Source organism: Geotrypetes seraphini, chromosome 10, assembly GCF_902459505.1.
Source record: "Geotrypetes seraphini chromosome 10, aGeoSer1.1, whole genome shotgun sequence".
NCBI lineage: Eukaryota > Metazoa > Chordata > Amphibia > Gymnophiona > Dermophiidae > Geotrypetes > Geotrypetes seraphini.
This window is the reverse complement of record NC_047093.1, coordinates 43,582,074-43,606,851: the sequence shown is the minus strand read 5'-3', so window position 1 is coordinate 43,606,851 and position 24,778 is coordinate 43,582,074. Positions and strand designations below refer to the sequence as shown.

Here is a 24,778-nt window from a genome sequence, read left to right as displayed (position 1 = left end):
GAACGTATAGAGGAAGTAGATGTATTTGATGTGATATTATTTGGACATATAGAGGAAATTGGAACTGCTAAAAGGTTTTGGGAAGAGCGGTGGAAAGGTATAGAAGAGATAGGTTTAATGGGCCTATACCCCCAAAAGACTGGTATGTTATTATCAATGGATGTCATATTTAAAGGAATCAGACTAAGCTGATTATATAGGCAATGGATAAAAAGTGTTAAAAGAGTTAAATCAGTGAGACGGATTTTAAAAGATAACGATTTATAGATGTGGTTCAAAAAAGATAAAAATGCAAACAGCATTCCTAAGGAGAGAGGAGGATTGCACTCCGAGCGCGCACGAAGGAGCGCACAAAGGAGCAGGTTCTGCTCCTTATGTGCGCTCCTTCGGTGCGCGCCGCAGAGGGGTCCTCTAAGTAGGGCATGCGCTGACCTTGAAGGGGGCGGAGTCCAGCGGGCCGTCGCTTCGCGGCGGCAGAGGAACGCTAGGATTGAGAAACTGAAAATATAAAAAGCAATTGGTAAACTAAAAACAGTAAACTACAATAAAAAAACAGATAAAATAACAGTTTGAGCCTTAGTGCAGCGGTGCAAGTAAGTGCAGGGGTGCTGTGGTAGCAAGGCGTGCGCCGCAGAGGGGTCCTTTAAGTAGGGCATGTGCTGACCTTGAAGGGGGCGGAGTCCAGCGGGCTGCCGCTTCGCGGCGGCAGAGGAACGGTAGGATTGAGAAACTGAAAATATAAAAAGCAATTGGTAAACTAAAAACAGTAAACTACAATAAAAAAACAGATAAAATAACAGTTTGAGCCTTAGTGCAGCGGTGCAAGTAAGTGCAGGGGTGCTGTGGTAGGCTCCCTGCGCTAAAAACCTCTATTGCGGTTTAGTAAAAGGGGACCTTAGTGTAAAATATAGACAGCAGATTCAGACACATTTTGATCACTAAATTTAAAATAAAATCATTTTCCCTACCTTGTCTGGTGATTTCATGAGTCTCTGGTTGCACTTTCTTCTTCTGACTGTGCATACAATCTTTCTTCCCTTCTTTTAGCCTGTATGCTTCTTCTCCTCCAGACCTCATTCCTTCCCACCAACTTTTCCTTCCTCTTCCCTGCCCTTTCTTTCTCTCTGCCTCCCTTTCTTTTTTTTCTGTTTCTCTTCTTTCCTTCTTTCTCCCTGCCCTCCCCCAAGCCACTGCCACTGCCATTACCATCGGGGACCAGGACCCAAACGCCACCAATAACAGGCCCCAAGCTCTCCCTGCTTAGGCCAACCAGCATTCCTCTCCCCGACGTCAATTTTGCCGTCGGGAAGAGGAAGGCTGATCAGCCCAAGATCCTGATCAACCTATTGGGGGAAATGCTGCCGGGTCCTGCCTTCACGGAAACAGAAAGTAGGCAGGACCCGGCAGGAACAAGAACAAATGCTTCACTAACCTGTCTCCCGCATTAGCCCGTAGCGAACGCTTGCTTCAGGGCTCTCAACATGTGCGTGCAGGCTTCCCTTCTCCCCCCCATCCCCCTCCCCGGACATAACTTCTGGTTTCGGAGGGAAGAGAAGAGAAGCCTGCACGCACACGTTAGAGCCTGGAGCATAAGTTCGCTAGGGGCTGAAATCTCCAAGCCGGGTTTTTTGGGGTTTTTTTTAATGTTCAGCAGCGGCAGATGACAGCTGGGCGGACCGCCCAGCTATAAGGCCCTAGGGAGAACACTGTAGAGGAAGGCTGATCGGCCCATAGATCAGGACGGCAACACGAGTGCGATCGACTCGAGTTGCCTTCCTAAGCTACTGGTCGATCGCGATCGACGCGTTGGGCACCCCTGCTCTAAACCCTCAAGTTCTTTATATGAATAAAGCTCAGAAGAGTACAAAGCTTTTATAATATTTCAAAAATTGTTTTAAGATATTTCCAATTTGAGAATTAGTTTCACCCTTCTCATCTGTGATAGCCACAATTTTTACTTTCCTTTTTTTAGCTTTTAGGTAATTAGCTAATAATCTTCCCGCTTTATTCGAGTTTTCATAATACAGAACCTGATGAGAAAACAAATCTTTCCTAGCTAGTTGAGAGGAAATCTCATTGTATTTATATTTAGCTTTTAAGAGGGCCTGTAAAGTAGTTTGTTCCCATTTCAAGGCCAATTGTGACTCCAAATCTTTAATATTTTGTTCCAAATTAGAAAATTCCATTTTAAGTTGTTTCCTAATATGTACCGAATATGATATAATTTGCCCTCTCATGATAGCTTTGAAAGCATACCACAATGTTTCTAAAGAGATTTCCTCTGAGACATTGAACTGAAAATATTCATTCATTTTTAATTGAAATTCCTCAATAAAGTTTGAATCTGCAAGCAATGTATTATTGAATCTCCAAACAGGTCTACTACCATCTTGTTCAGCAATGTTAACTTGAATCCAAACTCCACCATGATCTGACAAAATAATTGGATCAATGGTGGCTTTGATGATCTGCTGTACTAATTTATCTGATACAAAAACATAATCTATTCGTGAGAATGATTTATGAACATGGGAGCAGAAAGAAAATTCCCAATAATTAAAATGAAGAATCCGCCATATAACTTTCAATCCACAGGATTGTACCAGGTTATCTACCCCAATGACTTTAATATTTTACTAGGTTTTTTGTCCAACAATGGCTCCATAACAGCATTAAAGTCCCCCGCCAGTACTACATTAGAAGCAACCAGTGGTAGTATCAACTGCTGAAGAGTTTTTTTTTTTAAATTCAGCTTGATTTGAATTAGGGGCATAGATGTTAAAGAACGCCTGTAGCTCATATCCACATGAATCCACCTGCCTAAGGGATCTGCAGAAATCAGATTGAATACAGCTGAACATTTCCCAGCCTCTTTACCCACTGCAGGATGGATTTTAAAAAAATGTAAAGATTATTTTCTGATCAAGCACAATCAAATTCATGGGAAAAACCTCAATTCTCACAGTTTCCAACTTTAGGTTTTTCTGGACAACCCTACTGCCTCCTTCTTGTGCTTGTCTTCTGAGATGTGGTCTTCAGAAATGGACACAATAATCTAAGTAAGGATCGCCAAAGATCTGTATAGAGACATAGCACCTGAATTCTACTGATTTTCTTTCCCTTTTTATCCTAGCATCCTTCCTGTTCTTACCACCGCCTTGTCATATTGTTTCATTATCACATCTCTCATTTGTTACAAAAAAAAGACAGTCTAACTTGTACATTTTAGAAGAGTAGTGTTTCCCAACCCTTCCCTGGAGATGCATATAAATGATCTGATTTTCAGGATATCAACAATTGGTGTACTGTAGAGATCGTGATGACTTTTAATTATGTCACTTGTTAAACGGATCAAGTAGTGAGACTCATTAGATTATTAAGATATAAACCTTACTTGATAGACTTACAGGAGGAGTTTATAGAGATAAGGGGAGCTCCTGTCCTGTAAACAGTTTATTAAAATTTAGGATTTATAATATATGAGATGACCAGACTGAATATGAAGTTACATTGAACATTGCGCTCTGTCCATCATGGCGATTTGTCTATGCCATCTCTAAGGGAATTGAGACTGAATTCTTCACTTGTGACTATGTTTTCCTGTAGGGGACCCCAGGAATAGAATCTTCAACCCTTGTATATCAAGCAATGTAATTTTGATGGGTTTAAGAAGTTATTGAAGAGACATTTATTTTGCAATATGAAATATGGGCATTAAGGCATCTGTTTTGGTGTAAGCACTGGTCGCTTATTTTGTGAGTGTTTTTACATGTATTTTATGTATTTTTATTATGTATGTTTATACTGTGAGACGCTTTGGGAAAAGAAGGTTATAAATAAAATAAAACAAAGAACAAACATTGGATTGCTGTTTGGGGTTGTGTATCAAGATTTTTATGATCTGCTTTGTACAATAAAAGGTGTGGGATTGTATGCAGGAGGTTGGTTCAGTTTACTCAGTGTTATCATCTTTAATGTATAATGGAAAGCTCTTATTGAATTCTGTTTTTGGTAGTCAAGGAAAGAGTGGATTAATAAATGTTTAAGAAATGATGGGCTCTGTACTCAAAACCAGCAACACCTGCTATCTGGATAAGTGAAGCTTACTTGGGGAGAGGCAGGGCATATATATATATATATGGAAGAGATTACAAATTATTCAAAATGTTACTGCTAGACTCATTTTCTCAATATCAAAGTATGAAAGGATAAAGCTGCTTTATTTTAAGTTACACTGGCTCCCATTGGAAATTGGGGATTTTTAAATTGTGTACCCTGAAATTTTTTTAATAATTCAAGGGGAAACTCCTAAATATATGAACGATTTAATATTAGGAAGCAAAGAATAGTAGGTAATTATATGAAACTAAGGGCCTCTTCTACTAAACCTCACTAGCGACTGCTGCGTGGTAATGGCCCCGAAGCCCATAGAGATTTAAAGGGCTTCGGGGCTGTTGCCGCACGGCAGCCGCTAGTGCAGCTTTGTAGAAGAGGGGGTAAGCTGTCCCAATCCAAGAGGGCTCTTAGGTATGCATTAAGTTACTTTTTCATATTTAGTAGCAAGATGGCAGAATGTTATTTCAATTCAATTAAGATATATCTCCTCTTATAGAAAATTTTGAAAAGCCCTTAAAACCTATTTGAAAAATATATGATAGATATTATCTGATTCAGGGGGTGATTTGTGCTACTCAAAATGTTAATTTTATTGTTTGTAATTCCTGTTTATGACCAGTTTTTCAGAATTATTGTAAATTGCACTGAACACCTGATTGGAATATTCATAAGAAATAATACAATTTTAATGTAATATATTTGATTAGTACTGCTAAAAATCATTATAAATTGCTTTGGCACTATGGGAACAGAGGCAAATGTTTTCTGGATAGTGAGAACATTCAGTCTGCTATCCAGATAATTTAGGACAGCAAAAAATAGAAAAGACATGCTGGAGTACAGTCTATCTGGCACCCATAGGGATTGGTAGCTACCGGATAACTGTTTTTCTGGTTAATTGAGTGTGTGTTAGAAAACTTGTCTAACAGAATCTCAGTCCACACCCCTCAACCTTGAAGCACCAATGCAGCAGTGGTTCTGAATCACAAAGCCCTCCTCCCTCCCTCCCTCCCTCGAGCCCCGAAGTGGTAGTCCTGAGCCAAAAACCCCCTCCCTCCCTCCTTTCCTTACCTGAAGCACAGCCGGTCAGCAAGAGGAGTCTCAAAACAGGCTGTTCACGCCAGCACCAGCAGGGCAATTCCTCTGATGCGTAAGAAGAGGGGATTTGCAGCTCAGGATGCTGCCGCGCTGTTGCTTCGGGTCGGGAGGGAGGTGGGGCTCGCAGCTCAGGATTGCTGCCATTTGTAGTTTTTCGGGGCTTGAGAGAGGAAGGGGTTTTGCGGCTAAGGACTACAGCTGCTGCTGGTGCTTTAGGGGACATTTTTTTTTCACCAGTGATTTTTTTTTTTTTTGCTTGTTGGGTGAGAGTGCCGGTTAACTGAAACCTGGTGAACTGAGATTCTACTGTATTTCATTTTTTGAATGAAGGACATGAAAAATGCCTGTATTAGAAGAAGTTGGGCTGACTTGGAAAAGCTGCATATATAGCACTACATTTGGTTAGAACAATCAAATTATTTTATTTTGTAATTTTTTTTGCATAATTATAAATAGTATACATTTATTAAATAAATACCTATTAGGCATTTTCTGGAAAAATTCCCTGTTTAGAGAGACAAACATAGAAACATGATGGCAGATAAAGGACAAATGAGGTTTGCTATATCCAATTTCCTACAGTCATTTAAGGACTAGTTCTGTGACAATTATGCAACACATTTATTTATGGGACTTTACAATAAAAAATTTTCAGCATGTTTTAAATGTTGAAACAGACCCTTAAAATATTGTGTTCACCTACTTGGATCAGGAACACTGATTGCTGCAGCTGTTTCTAGCTGTTTGTGCTTGGCTGAGATTTTAGTAATATACCAATCATTCAGTTGGGAGCTCTCCTGTTGGTGCTCTGAAATCCCTGATTCAGCCCGTGTACTGCAAAATGTAGTCCACATCAGGAATTGTTAAATAGAGGACCCTTTTCTATGCATTAGACTTAAATCTGCTCCTTTCTGCATCTGTCTCATTGCAGATCTGTGTTAGCTTCATGTTTGGTTTTATTACAGAATTGTGATAACGATTAGAGAATGACATGGGGAAAAAATCTGTCCCCGTCACCGCCCCGTCCCCAGCCCACCATCCTCTGCACCGCCCCGTCACCGCCGTTCCCTTCACCGCCCCGTCACCACCATCCCTTTCACCGCCCCGTCACCGCTACTGCCATCCCATTCACCGCCCCATCACCGTCCCCGCAGCATCCATATAAGCCTTAGTACTGTAATATTTAGCTTATTCCTTTCTTATAAATCAAAGTTCCTGCTGCTGAACTAGAGAAAGAGATGTTGAGCTGGCAGGGCTTTGTTTATAAATTTTTATCAACACAATATACAGTGGTACCTTGGTTTACGAGTGCACCGGTTTGCGAGTGTTTTGCAAGACGAGCAAAACATTCGCAAATTTGGTGCCTCGTAAACCGAGCTTGCCTCATTGTACGAGCACCCCCCCCCCCCGAGAACCGGCACCCTCCCCCCCGCGATCCGGCACCCCTCCCCCCGCCGCCATCGGGCACCCCCCCCCCCCCGCCGCCACCTGAGATCCCCCAACCCACCCGAACCCTCTTCTTACTTCCAGTGTAGCCTCCGCATCGGCACCAGCATGTTCTGTGCCCGAAAATCTGCTTCCTGTGCCGGGCCTTGAGCATGGGCGCATGCTCAAGACCCGGCACAGGAAGCAGATTTTCGGGCACAGGACATGCTGATGCCGGCGATGCCGATGCGGAGGCTACACTGGAAGTAAGAAGAGGGTTCGGGTGGGTTGGGGGATCTCAGGTGGCGGCGGGGGGTGAATGATGGCGGCGGGGGTGTGTGGGGGTGCTGGATCACGGGGGGGAGGGTGCCCGTTCGAGGGGGGGCATTCAGGGGGAGCAATGCCGGTTCTCGTGGGGGGGAGCAGCGCTGCTGGCCTCGGGGGGGGGGGGGGAAGGTTTGAGGTGGGAACATATCAAAGCAAGTTTCCCTTACTTCCTATGGGGAAACTTGCTTTGATATACGAGCATTTTGGAATACGAGCATGCTCCTGGAATGGATTATGCTCGTAATCCAAGGTACCACTGTACTATTTTATCCTAAAGCAAAAAATAAATAAATAAATATAATTTTTTTTTTCTACCTTTGTTGTCTGGTTTCTGCTTTCCACATCTTCTCATTCAATTCCTTCCATCCACTGTGTGTCTTCTCTCTGTGTCTTCCATTTGCTGTTACTGTGCCTCTCCCTTCACCCCCCCCCCAATTGGTCTAGCACCCATCTTCTTCCCTCCGCTCCCCCATAGTCTGGCATCTGTCTTCTTCCCTCCCAGCATCTTCTCCCCACTCTGTCTTCCACATTTCCCTTAAGGGTCTGTTCCTCTCTACCCTCCTTCAATGTTTTTTCTATTCCTTTCCACCACCACCCTTCCCTCCCTCCTTTACCATTTGTTCCTTTCTACCACCCTCCAGCTCCTCTTATGTGGCCTATCTATCTACCTTCCTCCCTCTTATTTTCGTTGCACGTTACAATGTAATTTGTGCAAACCACTGAAGCCTGCAAGCTCGGTCCCTGTCCCATCCCCACAAACCATCTCGCTTCTGTGCTCCTATTTTCCCCATTTCTAATATCTCCCCTATGTATCTGCCATTGTCCCCCCCTGTGTCCATATACCATCCCCATGGCATGTCCCCTTTATGTCTCTGTCCCTATGCCCCATGCACAAAATTTCCCCTCTTTCTGTTACCTTCCTGTATCCAGATTTCCCCTATTTTCCTTTTCCATACCAATGTGTCTCTTCTTTTCAACCCCATCTAGCTTCTTTCCCTCTTTCTTCCCCCCCCCTGCTTCCAGCATCTGGCTCACCTGCCTGTCCTCCCCTTTCTTTCCTGCTGTGGGTTTTTCTTTCCGTCTTCATCCCCTTGGCCCAGAATCCTTTTCCCTTTCACTCCCGTTTTGAATAACTCTAAGCCAGGGATCTCAAAGTCCCTCCTTGAGGGCCGCAATCCAGTCGGGTTTTCAGGAGTTCCTCAATGAATATGCATTGAAGCAATGCATGCACATAGATTTCATGCATATTCATTGGGGATATCCTGAAAACCCAACTAGATTGCGGCCCTCAAGGAGGGACTTTGAGACCCTGCTCTAAGCTGTCTTAATGCCCCAAATCTTTTAGCAACTATGGATGAGTAGTTCTGCAGTAATTGCAGCTGCACTGTGTTCATATCCTAAAAATCGGAATAATAATAAAAGTGCCAGCACACACCTACTAGAATGCTGTTCTGTATGTAAATATTAGCCTCACAAAATTTTTTTCACACATAAAATTTTTGTGAAGCTAATTTTTATGCACAGAACAACATTGTGCTTCAAGGGCAGATGTGTGCTAGGACTTTTGTTTTCTTCGTACATATACACAGAGCTGTTACTTCCCATTCTGCTTTTTAAAGTTGCAAGCACTTCCTGTGATCACAGAGAAACACAAAGAAAAAATGTGAGCCGGGAACACGCACGATCGCGCGGTCCCCGCAGCCCCCCCCCCGCCCGCCTGATCGATGGTAGTGTTTAGCCAGCTCCCTCCCTTCACCTCACCTTAGTTTGCAGGCTTTCTTTTTCAGCGACCTGCACGCTTTCCCAAAGAGCCGCGCACGCGCTGCTGCTCAGTGTTCAATCTTCTGCTCTGCTGCAACTTCCTGTTTCCGGTTGCGTCAGAGCAGAAGATTGAACTGAGAAGCCGCGCGTGCGGGTCGCCGAAAATGACAGCCTGCAAACTAAGGTGAGGTGAAGGGAGGGAGCTGGCTAAGATCGATTGGTCGGGCAGGGGCTGCGGGGACCGCGCGATCCTTGATGCCTCACTGCGGAGACAAGACCATTCACCACTCCACGGGGCGGTGAATGGCCTTGTCCCCGTCCCCGCCGCGACTGCTATTTTTCTTTCCCCGTTTCGGTGGGTTACCCGCGGCTAGCCGCCACCATGTCATTCTCTAATAATGATTTGGATAGAAGTTCAACTGATTGAACATGGTTCTCAGTTTTGGTTCCAGATTCAACTTTTGTTTCATTAGTGGGTGTTATCAAATGCATCATGTTCAGATAAGTGACTGTGTAGTGGAAAAATAAAGATGTGAATATAAAGAGTGTGAAGTTTTTGGTTTGATATTAGACAGTTGAATTATTAGACCTATGATCTATTTGCTGTATTATAGATGGGTTCCTGTTCCCCTCTGAGGTATTTAAACTAATGGAACTTTAAAGTTTTTGAAAATAGATTCATGACACTTTTTGTTTGATTTTTGATTGTGTCACATGTTAATGCGGTGGTCTGTGTTTCAACATTTAAAAACTAGGTATAAAATAGACACTTTTTTCTTATAGTGGTGCTCTATTATAATATTACTCTCATAATGGATATTCTTTTAATTAGAGTACATAGGCAGGGTATGTATATAAGTGCATATGTTGTGCCTATTTTATAAAGGCCACTCTTCTATAGCCGACTTCTCAATATTAAAGGCTGTTATCCTAAAACTAGTCTGTTCCATACACTGACAGCATCAACCTTGTTACTTTAAAGAAATTTTTTTCAGATCTTCAGAAGTGCTTCTCATAAGCATTTAGTTGTGCCTCATAAGAATATATGCACTTAAATTGACATTTGGGGATCCTTTTACGAAGCCACGTTAGCGGTTTAACACGCGTAATAGTGCGCACTAAACTGCCGGACGCGCTAGCCGCTACCACCTCCTCTTGAGCAGGCAGTAGTTTTTCAGCTAGCACGAGGGTTAGCGCGTGATTAAAAGTCGCACGCACTAAAGCTGCTAACGCAGCTTCGTAAAAGGAGCCCATGATCTGTAATTTCTTTTTTGTCAGAGACAATCTTCATTTATAAGTGAAAATCACTATTGTATTCTCATTCACTTTTTGTGCATTCTCCATAAATAAATTGATTTAACTTATGCCACTCTTCAAGTCAGCATCAGGTGGAGACTTTTCACTTCAACATGTTTTGCCCTATAGCTTCTTCAAAGAAGTCCCCCCCAACTAATTTCAGTGTATGGAACAGACTAGTTTTAGACTCTTTACCATCCCGACCTGTATTTTCTGACTTGAGATCAAATGACAATTTAAGTGCATATGTTCTTATGAGGCATGACTAAATGCTTATGAAAAGCACTTCTGAAGATCAGAAAAAATTTTTTTTAAAGTAACAAGGTCGATGCTGTGTATGTGACTTATTTATTTATTTATTTTCGCTTCTGTTTGTATATGATTTTACTGTATCCCATTTATTCCTTTGGTTAACCTTAATAAAAATGATTTGCAAAAAAAAAAAAAAAAAAAAGATTTATTTTATAAAGGCAATATGTGTGTCTTTATAAAATTGCCTCTGTAAAGTAAACACAGGCATTTACACCTACTCCGGGAAATTTCCCATTCTATGTTATGCAACTTGACAAGTATTTTATAAAGTATTTGTGTTCTTGTCTCATTTCTGCCAAAAACTCAACCCCAAGGAACACACACACAAGAAAATAGGAATAGTGAGTTGTAGACCAGAGTTGATGGAGAAGCCAGAGTAATGTCATGGGTGGGGAGGGGTAGAGGCAATATAAGGTATTTATTTGTTCAGAGCTAGAATACCGAAAAGCATTGGCCTGGAGGAAGAACCATGGCAGCTGGAAGCATGGAAGAAGTCAATGGCCTTGATGAGTCATAGAGATTGGGATGAAGGGGGAGGAAATCAGCAGTTTAGAGAGGAACACAGGGTACAGAATTTATCAGAGAGTGCTGAGGAAAGAAACATTGTAGTGACATGTTAAAGAATAATGAGTATAACAGCAAGTTTAATTTTATAATATGGGTTTACCTCTTTGTTTCAGGGTTTGTCAAACAGTTGGAGTAGACACAAAGGGATCACAGGCTGATGGTATCTGCGAGGAAGATGTCTCCCTGATCTATAAAACTTTCCTGGATTGCATGAACGATTATACTACGGACAGCCGAGGCGATGTTGGAGCATGGTAAAATACCTAATATGAAATATTTACTTGCTGGTTTGACCCATCCATACAGGGCTGCCAAAAGTCAAAACTGTGCCAGTCAGAAAAAACAGTGCTCTTCTATTGCCTGCACCTGTCCCCCCTTGGAGGCTGGGCCCAGGGAATCTTGCCCACCTGCCCCCCCCCCCCCACCTTGGTGGCCATACATCCAAAGATTCCTTTATTCCTACCCAGTGCAGTCAAAGCTGTTGATAGAATTAAGGGGAGGCATGGGCCTTCTTCAGCACTGGATTTGCTATATTTCAGCAGAAAAAAGTTTGTCGTCTTGGATAAATTCCAAAAGTTCTGTGTTCATCTGGACAGTAATTTTTATAATAGGCTATCTAACTTATGTGGCAGACATTTATCTAACAAAACAATACAAACTTCCAGAGCCTGGGACCAACAAGATTTGAACAATGACCAGACAACAAAAGGTAGAAAAAATAATTTTATTTTCTGTTTTGTGATTACAATATGTCAGATTTGAAACGTGTATTGTGCCAGAGCTTTTGTTGGACCACAAACGTGAGCTAGGATTTAACAGAGAGAGGAAAAGTCTTTTTTGTTTGTTTATTTTGTTTACACCACAGCACCAGTGTGGTTAGGAGAAGGCAAAGGGCGGTGAAGAGGCTATAAAATAAACCCACCAGGATGTTTGAAAAAAACACCCAATTGGGCAGGAAAATCAAATCGAATCAAAAAATCGATTCAGTAGGCAGAATCGAATAGAATTTTTTTTTCCTGAATCGGGCAGCACTAGCTGACAGAGTTGAAATCATGACTGACAGTTTTCTGCAAGCAACTTGTGAGTTGAGATGCAGATCCCTATCATTTCAGGATCATTAGACACATTTACTACTACTACTATTAATTATTTCTATAGTGCTAAAAGTCGTATGCAGCGCTGTACAGTGTCACGAAGAAGACAGTTCCTGCCTGAAGGAGCTTACAATCTAAACAGACAAGACAGACAAACAGGATGCCATGGATACAGTTAAGGGGAACTTAATAAGAACATAAGCAATGCCTCCGCTGGGTCAGACCTGAGGTCCATTGTGCCCAGCAGTCTGCTCACGCGGTGGCCCAACAGGTCCAGAACCTGTGCAGTAATCCTCTATCTATACCCCTCTATCCCCTTTTCCAGCAGAAAATTGTCCAATCCTTTTTTGAACTCCAGTACCGTACTCTACCCTATTACTCCCTCTGGAAGCGCATTCCAGGTGTCCACCATACGTTGAGTAAAGAAGAACTTCCTGGCATTCGTTTTGAATCTGTCCCCTTTCAACTTTTCCGAATGCCCTCTTCTTTTATTTTTAGAAAGTTTGAAGAATCTGTCCCTCTCCACTCTCTCTATGCCCTTCATGATCTTGTAAGTCTCTATCATATCCCCTCTAAGTCTCCTCTTCTCCAGGGAAAAGAGTCACAGTTTCTCCAATCTCTCAGCGTATGAAAGATTTTCCATCCCTTTTATCAGATGTGTCGCTCTCCTCTGAACCCTCTCGAGTAACGCCATATCCTTCTTAAGGTACGGCGACCAATATTGTACGCAGTACTCCAGATGCGGACGCACCATCGCCCGATACAACGGCAGGATAACTTCTTTCGTTCTGGTAGTAATACCCTTCTTGATTATACCTAGCATTCTATTCGCTCTCTTAGTGGCCGCTGTGCACTGTGCCATCGGCTTCATTGTCATGTCCACCATTACCCCTAAGTCCCTTTCTTGGGTACTGTCCTTCAATAACAGCCCTCCCATCGTATAGCTGTACCTTGGGTTTCTGCTTCCCACATGTAGTACTTTACATTTCTCAACGTTGAACTTCATCTGCCATCTCATCGCCCATTCCCCTAGTTTGTTCAAGTCCCTTTGCAGTTCTTCGCAGTCTTCTTTAGTCCGAGCTCCACTAAATAGTTTGGTGTCATCCGCAAATTTTATTATCTCGAACTTCGTCCCTGTTTCAGCGGTCTGAGCACCGAGCCCTGCGGAACACCACTCATGACTCATGACACTCCTCCAGTCCGAGTAGTAGCCCTTTAATCCTACCCTCTTTCAAATTAAATACAAAAAAATAATAGTCCACATCAATGAGAAGCAGCTGCAGAAATATTCTAAATGAAATATAATTTTTGCAATTTTAACCTCACACCCATCCTCAACACTTGCCAGACATCTTTTAAAGTAATATCCTGAGATTCATTGATTGTTTTGGTCGAGTTAGGACAAACCACTGCTGTTGGAACACCACAGACAGCATATGGTTGCAAAGAAGAAAGTGTATGTAAATATATTTTCTTTTTTTTTTAATTCTTTATTCATTTTTACATATTACAACAAGTGTATAAGAAAAATCATTCGAACTTATAAATATATACTTGATTAACTTTCATATATCATTAAAAATATAACTTTTCAACTAATACCTATATTCTATAATATTTTGAATATTATGAACTATTCCTAGTATCTAAACAATTGATATCAAGTTAGAAAACCCTCCCAACCCCTCTCTCCCCTTACAAAAGTTCCATTCCCAATACATCAAAAACAGTTAAATACTCTTATACATTATAGGATTTAATATTTATTACCCACCCACACCCCTCCATGTCAAATATCCTCCTCCCACTAAATCATTCTTATTTTGCTTGCTAGAAGCCATTGTCAGGTGAGTTTGATCCTTTAAACTTCCAATAGTTAAAAATTGTAGCTTATCTTCAATGATATCAGCCTGTTTGACTGGAGCAAGTACTTTACCCGACCATCTTGTTCCGTGTCCAAGCCATGCCCCCTCTAAATATATTTTCAATAGGGACAACACCATCTTGGGAAGATGCTCCCATAGGACCAACAGGAGTAAAAGGAGGGGAAGAAATGGAACGTCCTCCCTCATTCAAAGAAATAGACAAGTTTATCTCAGGGGAGAGATAATGAACCAAGATTCCCAAGCGACCTAATGTGTCCCTTATAGCATGCCCCACAGGCACACTCTTCTTTTAAATAGATGTTCCAGTGATGGATGATATCATTAGCTGCCACCACTCTGATACCTTAATCTCACTTCCGGGGGGTCCAGCAGAACAAGCAGCCACCTCCAGTCAGGTACAGGCACACTCTTCTTTTAAATAAATGTTCCAGTAGTGGTGAATGATGTCAGGCACCAGCACTACCCCGATGCCTCAATCTCACTCCCAGGAGGTCCAGCAGAATGAGCAGCCACCTCCCTTTTATCAATATTTTAAGTAAATTTTAGCAGAGGCAAACATTATCTGGATAGGTAGAACATTCATTCTGCTAGCCAGATAACAGGACAGCAAAAAAAATAAAAGAAGGGGTAAAGCTGCCTATGTAAGACTACATGTGTAAATGGCGTATTTTATGAATGTAGATAAGCTACACTTGGGGACGGCTGCTTTTTGTACATGGAGACCATCACTATATGCAGGTTTTGATGGGATCTGAATAGCATGGATTTTGGCTTGGCTGAACATCTACAGGTACTGTACGTATATACCTGTTTTACAAAACATACATTGGCCTTCTCTCACATTACAAAGCATACTTTTTACTGCTCTGACATCTTCATATCACCCTGTCTCCCACCCTCCCTTCACGTAAGACTGATATTTGAATACTTTGAAGTTTTGCTCTTATATACTGATAGCTGTCTTCATTTGCTTATCTCTGATCTGAAGAAAGATTATCTTTGAAAGCTAATCTAATCATGCTTGTTAGTCCAATAAAAAAGGTATCATTTGGATTTGTTCTATTTTGTTTTATTTCTACATATTATCTTTAAGAGTAGAGTAATACGGCTACCACACCATTTCTCTCACACACACAAAAATCCACATTGATCTTTGACCTGCCCTGCAACACACATATCTGCCTGCTTGAATGTGCATAGGCCAGCGGAAACCTACCACCCCAGCATTATTTCTCATCTTCCCTAAATCTCACAAGATAGTATCGGTAACATCTTCCTTTACTCCCTTCCCCCCCAATAAAAGCATAGTAACCATCTTTTGAAACACCACTGCAGTCCTCTGATAAAGGAAGACTGCCCTCCCCCTTCCCATAATTGCCTCATCCCTTAACCACCTCCAGGCAGGGAGGATTAACCAGTAGGCCAAGTAGGCATGTGCCTAGGGCCCAAAATGGTCAGGGGGGCCCGTTGAAGGAGGGCATCAACATTGTTTTTTCCAGCATCGATTGGCAACGCAGGCCTCACCCCAATTGGCAACGTGCCCCCCCACCATCAACGGAAAGTAAGACAAGCAATGCGGGTAAGAAAGGCAACAGGAACTGTAATTGTGCAAGCGGTGCTGCTTGCCCAAAACTTCCCTCTGGGTGCATGGTGGGGTGGGGTGGGGCAGGGGGCCCAGTGTACTTGTGTGCCTAGGGGTCGTCGACGAATTAATCCTGCCCTGCCTCCAGCATCTTACTGAGGATCTCACTGTTTTCTTTGGGGAGGTGGGCAGGAGAGATCTCCCTACAAAATGCAACTTCAACACTCTTATTTGGCAACTTGATCCCTTGTGGTACCATAAGACTACTCCTGGGTTGACCAGCATCATTTTGAACCAAGCGCCAGTATGAAGAAAAGTGACTGGAGTTCACTCCTGTTACCACTAGATACCAGGGAGATCCCCCTACCCTTCAGTAAGACTTGGGAGCGATTGTCATCTGAGGGGAAAGGAAATGTTAGTACACATCTCCCTCGTTATTCGCGGGGGATAGGGGCAGAGCCGGACCGCGAATAGGGAAATACCACGAATATCCGGCTCTGACCCACCCCCGCCTCCCTCCCACCTTCCCCCGGCATTCTGGCCTTACCTGGTGGTCTAGCGGGCTTTCGGGGAAGGAGCGATCTTCCTACGCTCCTGCCCCGTGCAGATCTCTAGACTACGGCGGGAGCTCATGGCAGCCATTTCCTATTGGCGATCTACATGGGGCAGGAGCGTAGGAAGATCGCTCCTGCCCCGAAAGCCCGCTAGACCACCAGGTGCCGGGATGCCGGGGGAAGGCAAAAATAAGGGGGGGTTTTCCCCTTCCCCCTCAACAAAATCGGGATTATGTGAAATCGCGAGTGCAGAAACTGTGAATGGGGAGGGGGAAGTATATACATTTGACATTCTGCAAGATGAATGATGTGTCATTTATAGCCAGCTCTAGAAGAGAGTGACTTTATATATCATCTTTCAAGGCTACAAAAAGTCACACATAGATTAATGCAATATAATTCTGCATGGATTATCAGTTTCAACTTTAAAATCTTTGTAATTGATGCAAAATTCTGCTGCAAGAATTATCCTGGGCAGGTCCAAGTTTGTTCATATTACTCTGGCCTTGATCTAGCTTCATTGGTTGCCAGTGGAATATGAGATTAAATATAAGTTCTTGATGGTAGTGTTTGTACTTGCATACAGCTTGACTGCTGAGTATTTGACTTCTCTGCTGAGTGTGTGTACTTTCCAGTTCAAGCAGGTTGTCAAAACAAATATACCCTGCCATCCTTTAAATGTGGGCAAAAATTAGTCCACATGAGTGAGGGCTTTTTCATGTTACCGGCCCCAAATGTGGAATGCCTTAGCTAATGAATTATGGGAAGACCTGCAGGAATTCTGGGAAAAGTCTGAGACTTATTTATTCAGGCAAGCCTTTGCTTCTGGAGGTACATAACGTGTTTTAAAGTTCATAAGCCGATCAGTTTGATGAATGACACTGAATGAGGATGAATTTCTCTGTGTTTAGCATATTTTTTAGTGCAATAGATGTCTGTACAGTTTATTTTGTGTTGTGGGGTTCTTGTTTTGTGTGTGTGAAAAACAACCAAACAATACCTGCCACCCAGAAAAGCCTGTAAACGCTTGTTACTTAACCTTGATCATAATTCTGTATACTATTATTTTGTTGTCAGTCTCTCAATCCGTTGACAATGCAGTCCACAACTGCAGGCTTCTTGTAATCTCTGGCTGTTCAGTTTATTTATAAGGCCCCTATGTGGGCCAATGTGAAAATTTTGCTGACATTCAAATATAATACATCCAGTGCACACGCTTAATATTTGTTCTCTAGCCAGCCATACTGGCTTTTATCTGATAGCCTGCTGGATGCTAGATATCTCGCTAATTTAGTTTCAAGTTTAATAAGGATTTGATTGATCGCTTAATCAGAATTCTAAGCGATGTACATATCAATAAAATTACAAAATATAGGGAACAATACAACAAATGCCAAAAACTAAGGTCTTGCAAGACTAATTATAAACTAACATTACAAACCCATTAAAACACAAGGAGAGGTAGACTATTATTTTTTCTCAAATCAACGACAGCCTGTGGTCTGCAAGTTCCATTCTTTTTACCACTTTTTTAAATTTAAAATTCCCAAATCCTGAAACATCAATGGAAAAATCATATCAAAACATATAAACAAATAAATTTAGGATAAAAATTCAGCAGTATTAGGGTCTTAAGTCATGTTTTTGGGGGGCCTTAACACAATTTAAATGGCTCTAACACTGCCTGACCAAAAATCCTGTGGCAATATGTGATCCCTAGTGATAGTGCCATTTTGAAGCTGGTGCAGGACTAGGCAGGCGTGACAAGCCATTGCTGCTGCCTGAAGACCCTCCCCCACTCACAACCAATGATACCAGGAGGTAGGGGTGAGTGGACCATAAGTATGGGGGGCCTAGAAGTTTTGGGGGGACCCTTATCTTGTAGCCTGGTAGAATTGGGCTGCTGCTTTGTGGCCCAGTGTTCCCAGTCCACAGGATTAACACTGTGAGATGGCTTGCAAGCAGCATTATTCTCTTGCCCTAGGATTCAGCAACCTGCAGAACCAGGATCTCACAAGTTGCTAAATCCTGCAGGGAATCAAGATGTGGTAAAAGGCACCTTGATGAATTATAAAGAATATACCCCAGTAAATGTATGCCTAGAATTCACAATGGTTAAGCTTTTGCATTTGAGAGATCCCAAGAGACTGAGGAACAGCAAATGGGAGGGAACAAAGAGGATATAGAGAATTAGATCTGCAGTTTTGGGCAAGGTATTAGAAATGGAAAAAACACTGAACAAACTGTGACATGGGTCTCAGATGGAACAATAAGGTGGAGCCAAAAGGTTGTATGAAACAGATTTTATTAAGGGACTCAACAAGGTTCATGTTTCAGCAGATGCTTGTGTCAAGAGTCAAAATTGTACCCCTCAATAGTACAGTGCTTCCTGGTTAATGTTATCAATGTCAATATTCAAGAATGCAAGAAAATGTTTGTAGCAGCACACATAACAGCAAGGAAAACATGCCAGAAAAGTAAACATGATTGCCTTTTGTAAAGTACATACTTATTTGGCAGCACACATAGTATGATCAGGTATCTTGGAGTTTTATAAATGTTCATATGTAAACAAAAATGTGACCAATTTCATAAATGTGGGCATCCAGGAAAAGCCAATTAAGGAGCCAAGTGAAAAAAACAAACAAACATATATTTTAACAACAGAGAGGTAAGTACAATTATCCCCTTTAGAAACATAGAGTATTACGACAGAAAAGGGCCATCGGCCCAACAAGTCTCCCCCTAAAAGAACCCTCCCCCTAAGAGTGTACCCACATGTTTATCCCATCGTCTCTTGAAGTCGAGCACGTTGCTGGCCTCGACAACCTGATGTGGAAGACCATTCCAATGATCAATCACCCTTTCGGTGAAGAAGTACTTCCTGATGTCGCCATGAAGTCTCCCACCCTTGAGTTTGAGCGGATGCCCTCTTGTTGCCATGGGACCTGTAAGGAAAAAGATATCTTCCTCCACCTCAGTACGGCCTGTAAGATAGTTGAACGTCTCTATCATGTCTCCCCTCTCTCTGCGTTCTTCGAGAGAATATAACTGCAGCCTGCTTAGACATTCTTCTTATGGGAGATCTTTGAGTCCTGAGACCATCTTAGTGGCCATTCGCTGAACAGACTCCATCCTCTTCACATCCTTCTGATAATGCGGCCTCCAAAACTGAACACAGTACTCCAGATGAGGTCTCACCATGGACCTGTACAACAGCATTATAACTTCAGGCTTTCGGCTGACAAAACTTCTTCGGATGCAACCCAGCATTTGTCTAGCTTTGGTTGAAGCTTTCTCCACTTGATTGATAGTCTTCATATTTTCACTAATGATTACACCCAGATCCCGTTGTGTGACAGTTCTTATTAAGGTTTCATCATTCAGGGTGTATGTTCTGCAGGGGTTACCGCTACCAAGGTGCATAACCTTACACTTTTTGGCATTAAAGCTCAGTTGCCAAGTACTAGACCATTTTTCCAGTAAAAGTAGGTCCTGCCTCATATTGTCGGGCACATTTGCGCTGTCCAGTACGTTGCATAGCTTAGCGTCATCGGCAAATAATGTAATTTTACCTCGAAGTCCCTGAGGCAGGTCTCGTACAAAGATATTAAATAGTATCGGACCCAAGACCAAGCCCTGCGGCACTCCACTGGTCACTTCCGACGTTTCTGAGGGAGTACCATTTACCACCACCCTCTGAAGTCTACCACTGAGTCAGTCTTTAACCCATGCAGTCAATGTTTCTCCTAGTCCCATTGTATTCATTTTGTTCAATAACCTACGGTGTGGGACACTATCAAAAGCTTTACTGAAGTCCAAATACACAACATCCAGGGACTCTCCCCTATCCAGTTATTTCATTACTCAGTCAAAGAAGCTTATCAGATTTGATTGACAAGACCTTCCCTTCGTAAACCCATCCTGGTGGGGATCCCTCAGCCTTTCGTCATCCAGAATCATATCCAATATGTTTTTAATCAATGTCTCCATAAGTTTACACACTATTGATGTGAAACTCACCGGTCTGTAATTTTCAGCCTCTGATCTGCATCCCTTTTTGTGGAGCGGAATGATGTTAGCAGTCTTCCAGTCCAAGGGGACTTTTCCCTTGTTTAGGGAAAGATTGAAAAGCGCAGCTAACGGCTCTGCCAGGACATCTTTCAATTCCTGAAGTACCCTGGGGTGTAGATTATCCTGTCCCATGGCTTTGTTCACTTTTAGCCTCAATAGCTCATGGTAGACGCTGCTCGTGGTAAATTCAAAATCCCAGAACGGGTCCTCCGAGCACTCCCTTGTCTGCAGCTGCGGTCCGGATCCCGGCGCCTCACAGGTAAAGACCGAGCAGAAGTAACCATTGAGTAGTTAGCTTTATCTGAGTCTGAGTCTACATAGTTATCATCAGGTTTTCTGAGGCGCACAATCCCGTCTGTGTTCTTTTTTCTGTCACTAACATACCTGAAAAATGATTTATCCCCTTTTTTAACATGCCTAGCTATTTTTTCTTCCATCCGGAGTTTGGCATCCCTGACTGCTGTTTTAACAGTTCTAAATTTCACTAGATAGGCTTCTTTAGTTTCCGGTCGTTGTGATTGTTTGTAGGATACAAATACTCTTTTCTTCTGCTTTACGAATTCCAAGATCTCTGCGGAGAACCACTGGGGTCTATTATTTCTCCTTGGCTTACTCACAGTTTTTATGTAGAGGTCGATTGTTTCCTGCAGGGTAGATTTCAGAGCCGACCACAGTACCTCCACATTGTCCATCGTGTCCTGATTTTGCAGCGCCTCATAGACAAAATCTCCCATGCTCTGGAAGCTAGCTCCCTTAAAGTTAAGGACCTTTGTCAATGTATTTGACCTAGTGACTCCCTTCCTGAGATGAAACCACACCATGTTGTGGTCACTGGAGACCAAAGCATCTCCTACCGAAACCTCTATGACACTGTCTCCATTGGTGAGTAACAGGTCCAGAATCGCCTGATCCCTGGTGGGCTCCAATACCATCTGTATGATGCATGCTCCCTGTATGGAGGCTAGTAGCCTTCTGCTGCCGCTGGTCGTAGCGTTAAGTTTTTTCCAGTCTACATCAGGCATATTGAAGTCCCACAAAAGCACAGTGTCTCCACGCAGAGTGATGGTCTCTATGTCTTCGATTAATCCTTTGTCTATATTGTCTTGTTGTCTTGGAGGTCTGAACACAACACCAAGATACAGGCATTTGTCATTGCCCCTGGCAAGGTTCACCCAGAGGGATTCCCCCGTATACTTGACATCTATTACCCTGGTAACTTTGATGTCCTCTCTGATGTATAGTGCTACCCCTCTTCTGGTTTTGCCTTCTCTGTCTCAGCGGAGCAAGTTATATCCTGGTATAGCCATATCCCATCCATGGGACTCTGAGAACCAGGTTTCTGTTATCGCCACCACATCTAGGTCAGCATTTCTCATTTCTGTTTCCAATTCCAGAATTTTATTGCCCAAACTACGTGCGTTAATATACATAGCTGTCCATTCACTATGTTTGTCTGGTCTGCATGGGGATTTTTCCAATCGAATTAGTTTGTCCCCCTCAGTATTGTCCAAACTATGTGTATTGACATATTACATTACATTACATTAATGACTTCTATTCCGCCTGTACCTTGCAGTTCTGGGCGGATTACAAAAGAAACAGCTGGACATTTCCAGGAGAATTACAGGATGATTAGAGAATTACAATTTAGGGTTTAGGATACAGAAAAGATGACTGGGCTATTCCAGTAGATTTACAATTTGGGGAGCTGTACATATCTAGCCGTCCATGCTTTATATTTGTCTGGTCTGCATGGAGATTTTCCCTTACTAGTTAGTTTGTCCCCCTCATTTTTGTCTCAAAGCTGGTGTAAATGGTAAAGTCTAGATTTATTTTTTAAGTATGTGTTCATTGCTGCTGTAATTTCAGAAAAGTATGGATACTTTACTAGTTTGCCCACAGAATACCTACAAGATGCTCCCTTCCAAAACAGCATGTTGCAAATATGAGCATGTAAACAGTGGCTTTCTAAAATCACTCAGTTTACATGTGTAAATGGTAAGCGAGATTTCTAAAATGACCACCTAAACATACTCAGTCCAGTAAAAAGGTATCACCTCATACTCTTTGGTTTTATTTATTAACTTTACTTTGTGTATTTTTAACAGCTTCATTCCTTTGACTGACCAGCAGAAGGAGCCGTTGTTTCTCTAGTCTGACTTGAAGCACCATACAAGCATAATTTATCTCTTATCACTGTTCACTTAGAGCTTTTAAAATAAACTTTTCAGTCACCTCCCCAACAAAGACACTTTTTCCTGCAACATGAGTTGCCAGTATAGAATTAAAAAGGCTCTCACTAGCAGCAAAAAATTGCAGCGTTTCTCATAAAGCTTTAGTGATTCAGATGATGATGTAGCAATCATGTTTTAAAGAGACCTGTCAAGATGGAATTACAGGGAGCCAGGGGACCATTGTTTTATTTAATTTATTAGTCTTATTTGTACCATTTAAAAAAGATATTCAGAAATAACAGTCGGTTCTAGGGGTCTGAGTGAATTAAGGGTGGTCTCTTACTGGCTTTTTTGCTGAAACTGAGAAACTGTCTAATTTTGAAGGGTAGAGGGGAAGCTAACCCTACTGGGGCCCAATTATGTTAACAACCATTACCAAAGTAGGAGAAGTAAATCCCCTGTTAAAAAAAACATACAAAGTTATGTCCTTAGGGGTAAAAACACCTGTTCAGAGCTTGTCTGTTGTTTGATGGGAAAACTTCCATTGTCATGAAGTATCCCAAATTTCCAGTGCAAGAATTTAATTGTAGAGCTACAGCTGGGTGAAGTATGCACAAGAAAATCAGTAATTGTAAAAAAAAAAAAGTGAGGTCTAAGTATTATCCTGTTCATGAAAATGAAATTGTGTACTAATTAAGCAAAACATACCAGTATGACCTCCTGCAGTTACTAGCTGAAGTAGTTAAAGGGCTAATGATAAATCAGAAGCTGTTGAAGTAACAGACGTGACCATTAGTCTGAAATAGGTAGCGGACATTCCTTGTATTCATTGCAGAAAAAGAGATCTTATACTCAGATTTTTATATGCTATTTGTATAGGCCTACTCAACTGGTAAAATGTAATCAGACAGTACTGATCTCTGGCTAAACTAAAACCGTACCCTAGAACACCCCAAATGCAATTTTTCCTAAACTTAGTGGGTTGTGGAAGGGAGGGACTTTTACAAAAATAAAGATTTCTCTGGGAAAACCTTCTTACCCAGAGAAATCTTCTGAATAATGGTCTGTAGGAGTCAGCTCCGGGACCCAGATTACAGCTGCTAGTGGCAACTCAGAAGCTGTTAGAAGCTGCTGCTCCGGCTGAGAACATCTCTCTCAGTCCAGGAGAGTGACAAGCCCCGCCAAATCCAGCATTGAGTAGACCTGCAGAAACGGTACTGGAGGTGGCCACAGTGCAGAGGTACAGTGAGTGGACCCAGCACTGAGCACAATGCAAGAAGCTGGACACTAGGGGGATGGAATGTCTCCTGAAACCCAGAGGATTAGACCGGATTCAGCCTGCCTGCAGATTCAGAAACAAGAAATGGATGGAAGGAGTACTGTTCTGACATTTTCATTTGCTCTACAACAACCTGCTGAGATCTCACTGTCTTCCATATGGACAACAATAGAGGAATTAGGTAAACTTTTGGCTTTACAAAATCAAGATTTTACTGATAAAATAAATTCTCATATGCAACAATTGGACCTAATGAAAGTAGGTATTCAGAAAACAGGATCCCAAGTGGAATCTGTTTCCCAGCAGAATTCAGCTTTGATTAAGGACAATCTGCTTTTGCATGATAAGATTGAGAATATGGAAAATGTTTTAAGAGGGAAAAACTTGCAATTTATAAATTTTCCTAAGATTGCCAAGATTTCACCAAAGTAAATACTTAGCAGAGAGATTGAACATCCATCTACAGTTAAAATATATTGCATACCAGAGAAATCTAAGAATTCTTAAGGTGTTTCCCCAGAATCATTAGAGATGGAGAATATGGAATTGACCACTTTTCTAGAGACATCTATGGAGCAAAAAACAGTTTCTTCTACTTTCGTAGCTAGCTTGAGTTTGGCAATGGACAGAGATAGAATTTTGAGACTTTTTTCAGCACAAAGATATTCTGTTTTGTAGTCTGAAAGTACATGTATTTCCTGATGTAGCGCGTGCTACGCAATGAAAGAGACAACAGTTCCTGTTTCGCCCTAGGAAGTTACAGATAGGTGCTACATTATGTTGAAATATCCTTGTAAATGTCTAATTAAATACCATAGACATAAGTATGTCTTTGAATCATTGCAGCTCTCCATGTTTTATGGCAGATAAGACATTAGTAGTATCATCTGCACCAATTCAGGGCATTCCTCAACCTGTAAGTGTCCTGGATAACGACAGATAGGCTTAGATTTTCTTAGCAGTACATAAGCTGTATTCCATGCCAGATCTTTCTTTCAAGATTTCTTAGGCGGTTTTACAAACATACATAAAATAAAAACATACAAAAAAACAAGATTTATACAAACAACAAACATTTCAAATCATTCAATAAGAACAATTATTTACAGCATTCAATTGTATGCCTATACAGAAACCATTATAATCTAGAATCATCATTCATCGAAATGCTTCCACAAAAAGTGTAGTCGAGCATTTTCTCCTGAAGATCTATGAGAGCTCTTAGCGGACCAG

At 41.9% G+C, this 24,778-nt stretch overlaps 1 protein-coding gene across 2 annotated transcripts in view; it reads left to right on the top strand.

Moving 5' to 3' along the window:
* The window catches only part of TBCD (tubulin folding cofactor D), a 487,835-nt gene that overhangs the window by 377,401 nt on the left and 85,656 nt on the right, over positions 1–24,778 (top strand). For both annotated transcript variants that reach the window (XM_033961208.1, XM_033961209.1), the window contains one exon: positions 11,016–11,156. In XM_033961208.1, the coding sequence (XP_033817099.1) occupies positions 11,016–11,156 (141 nt within the window). The remainder of the gene's footprint in view (positions 1–11,015; positions 11,157–24,778) is intronic.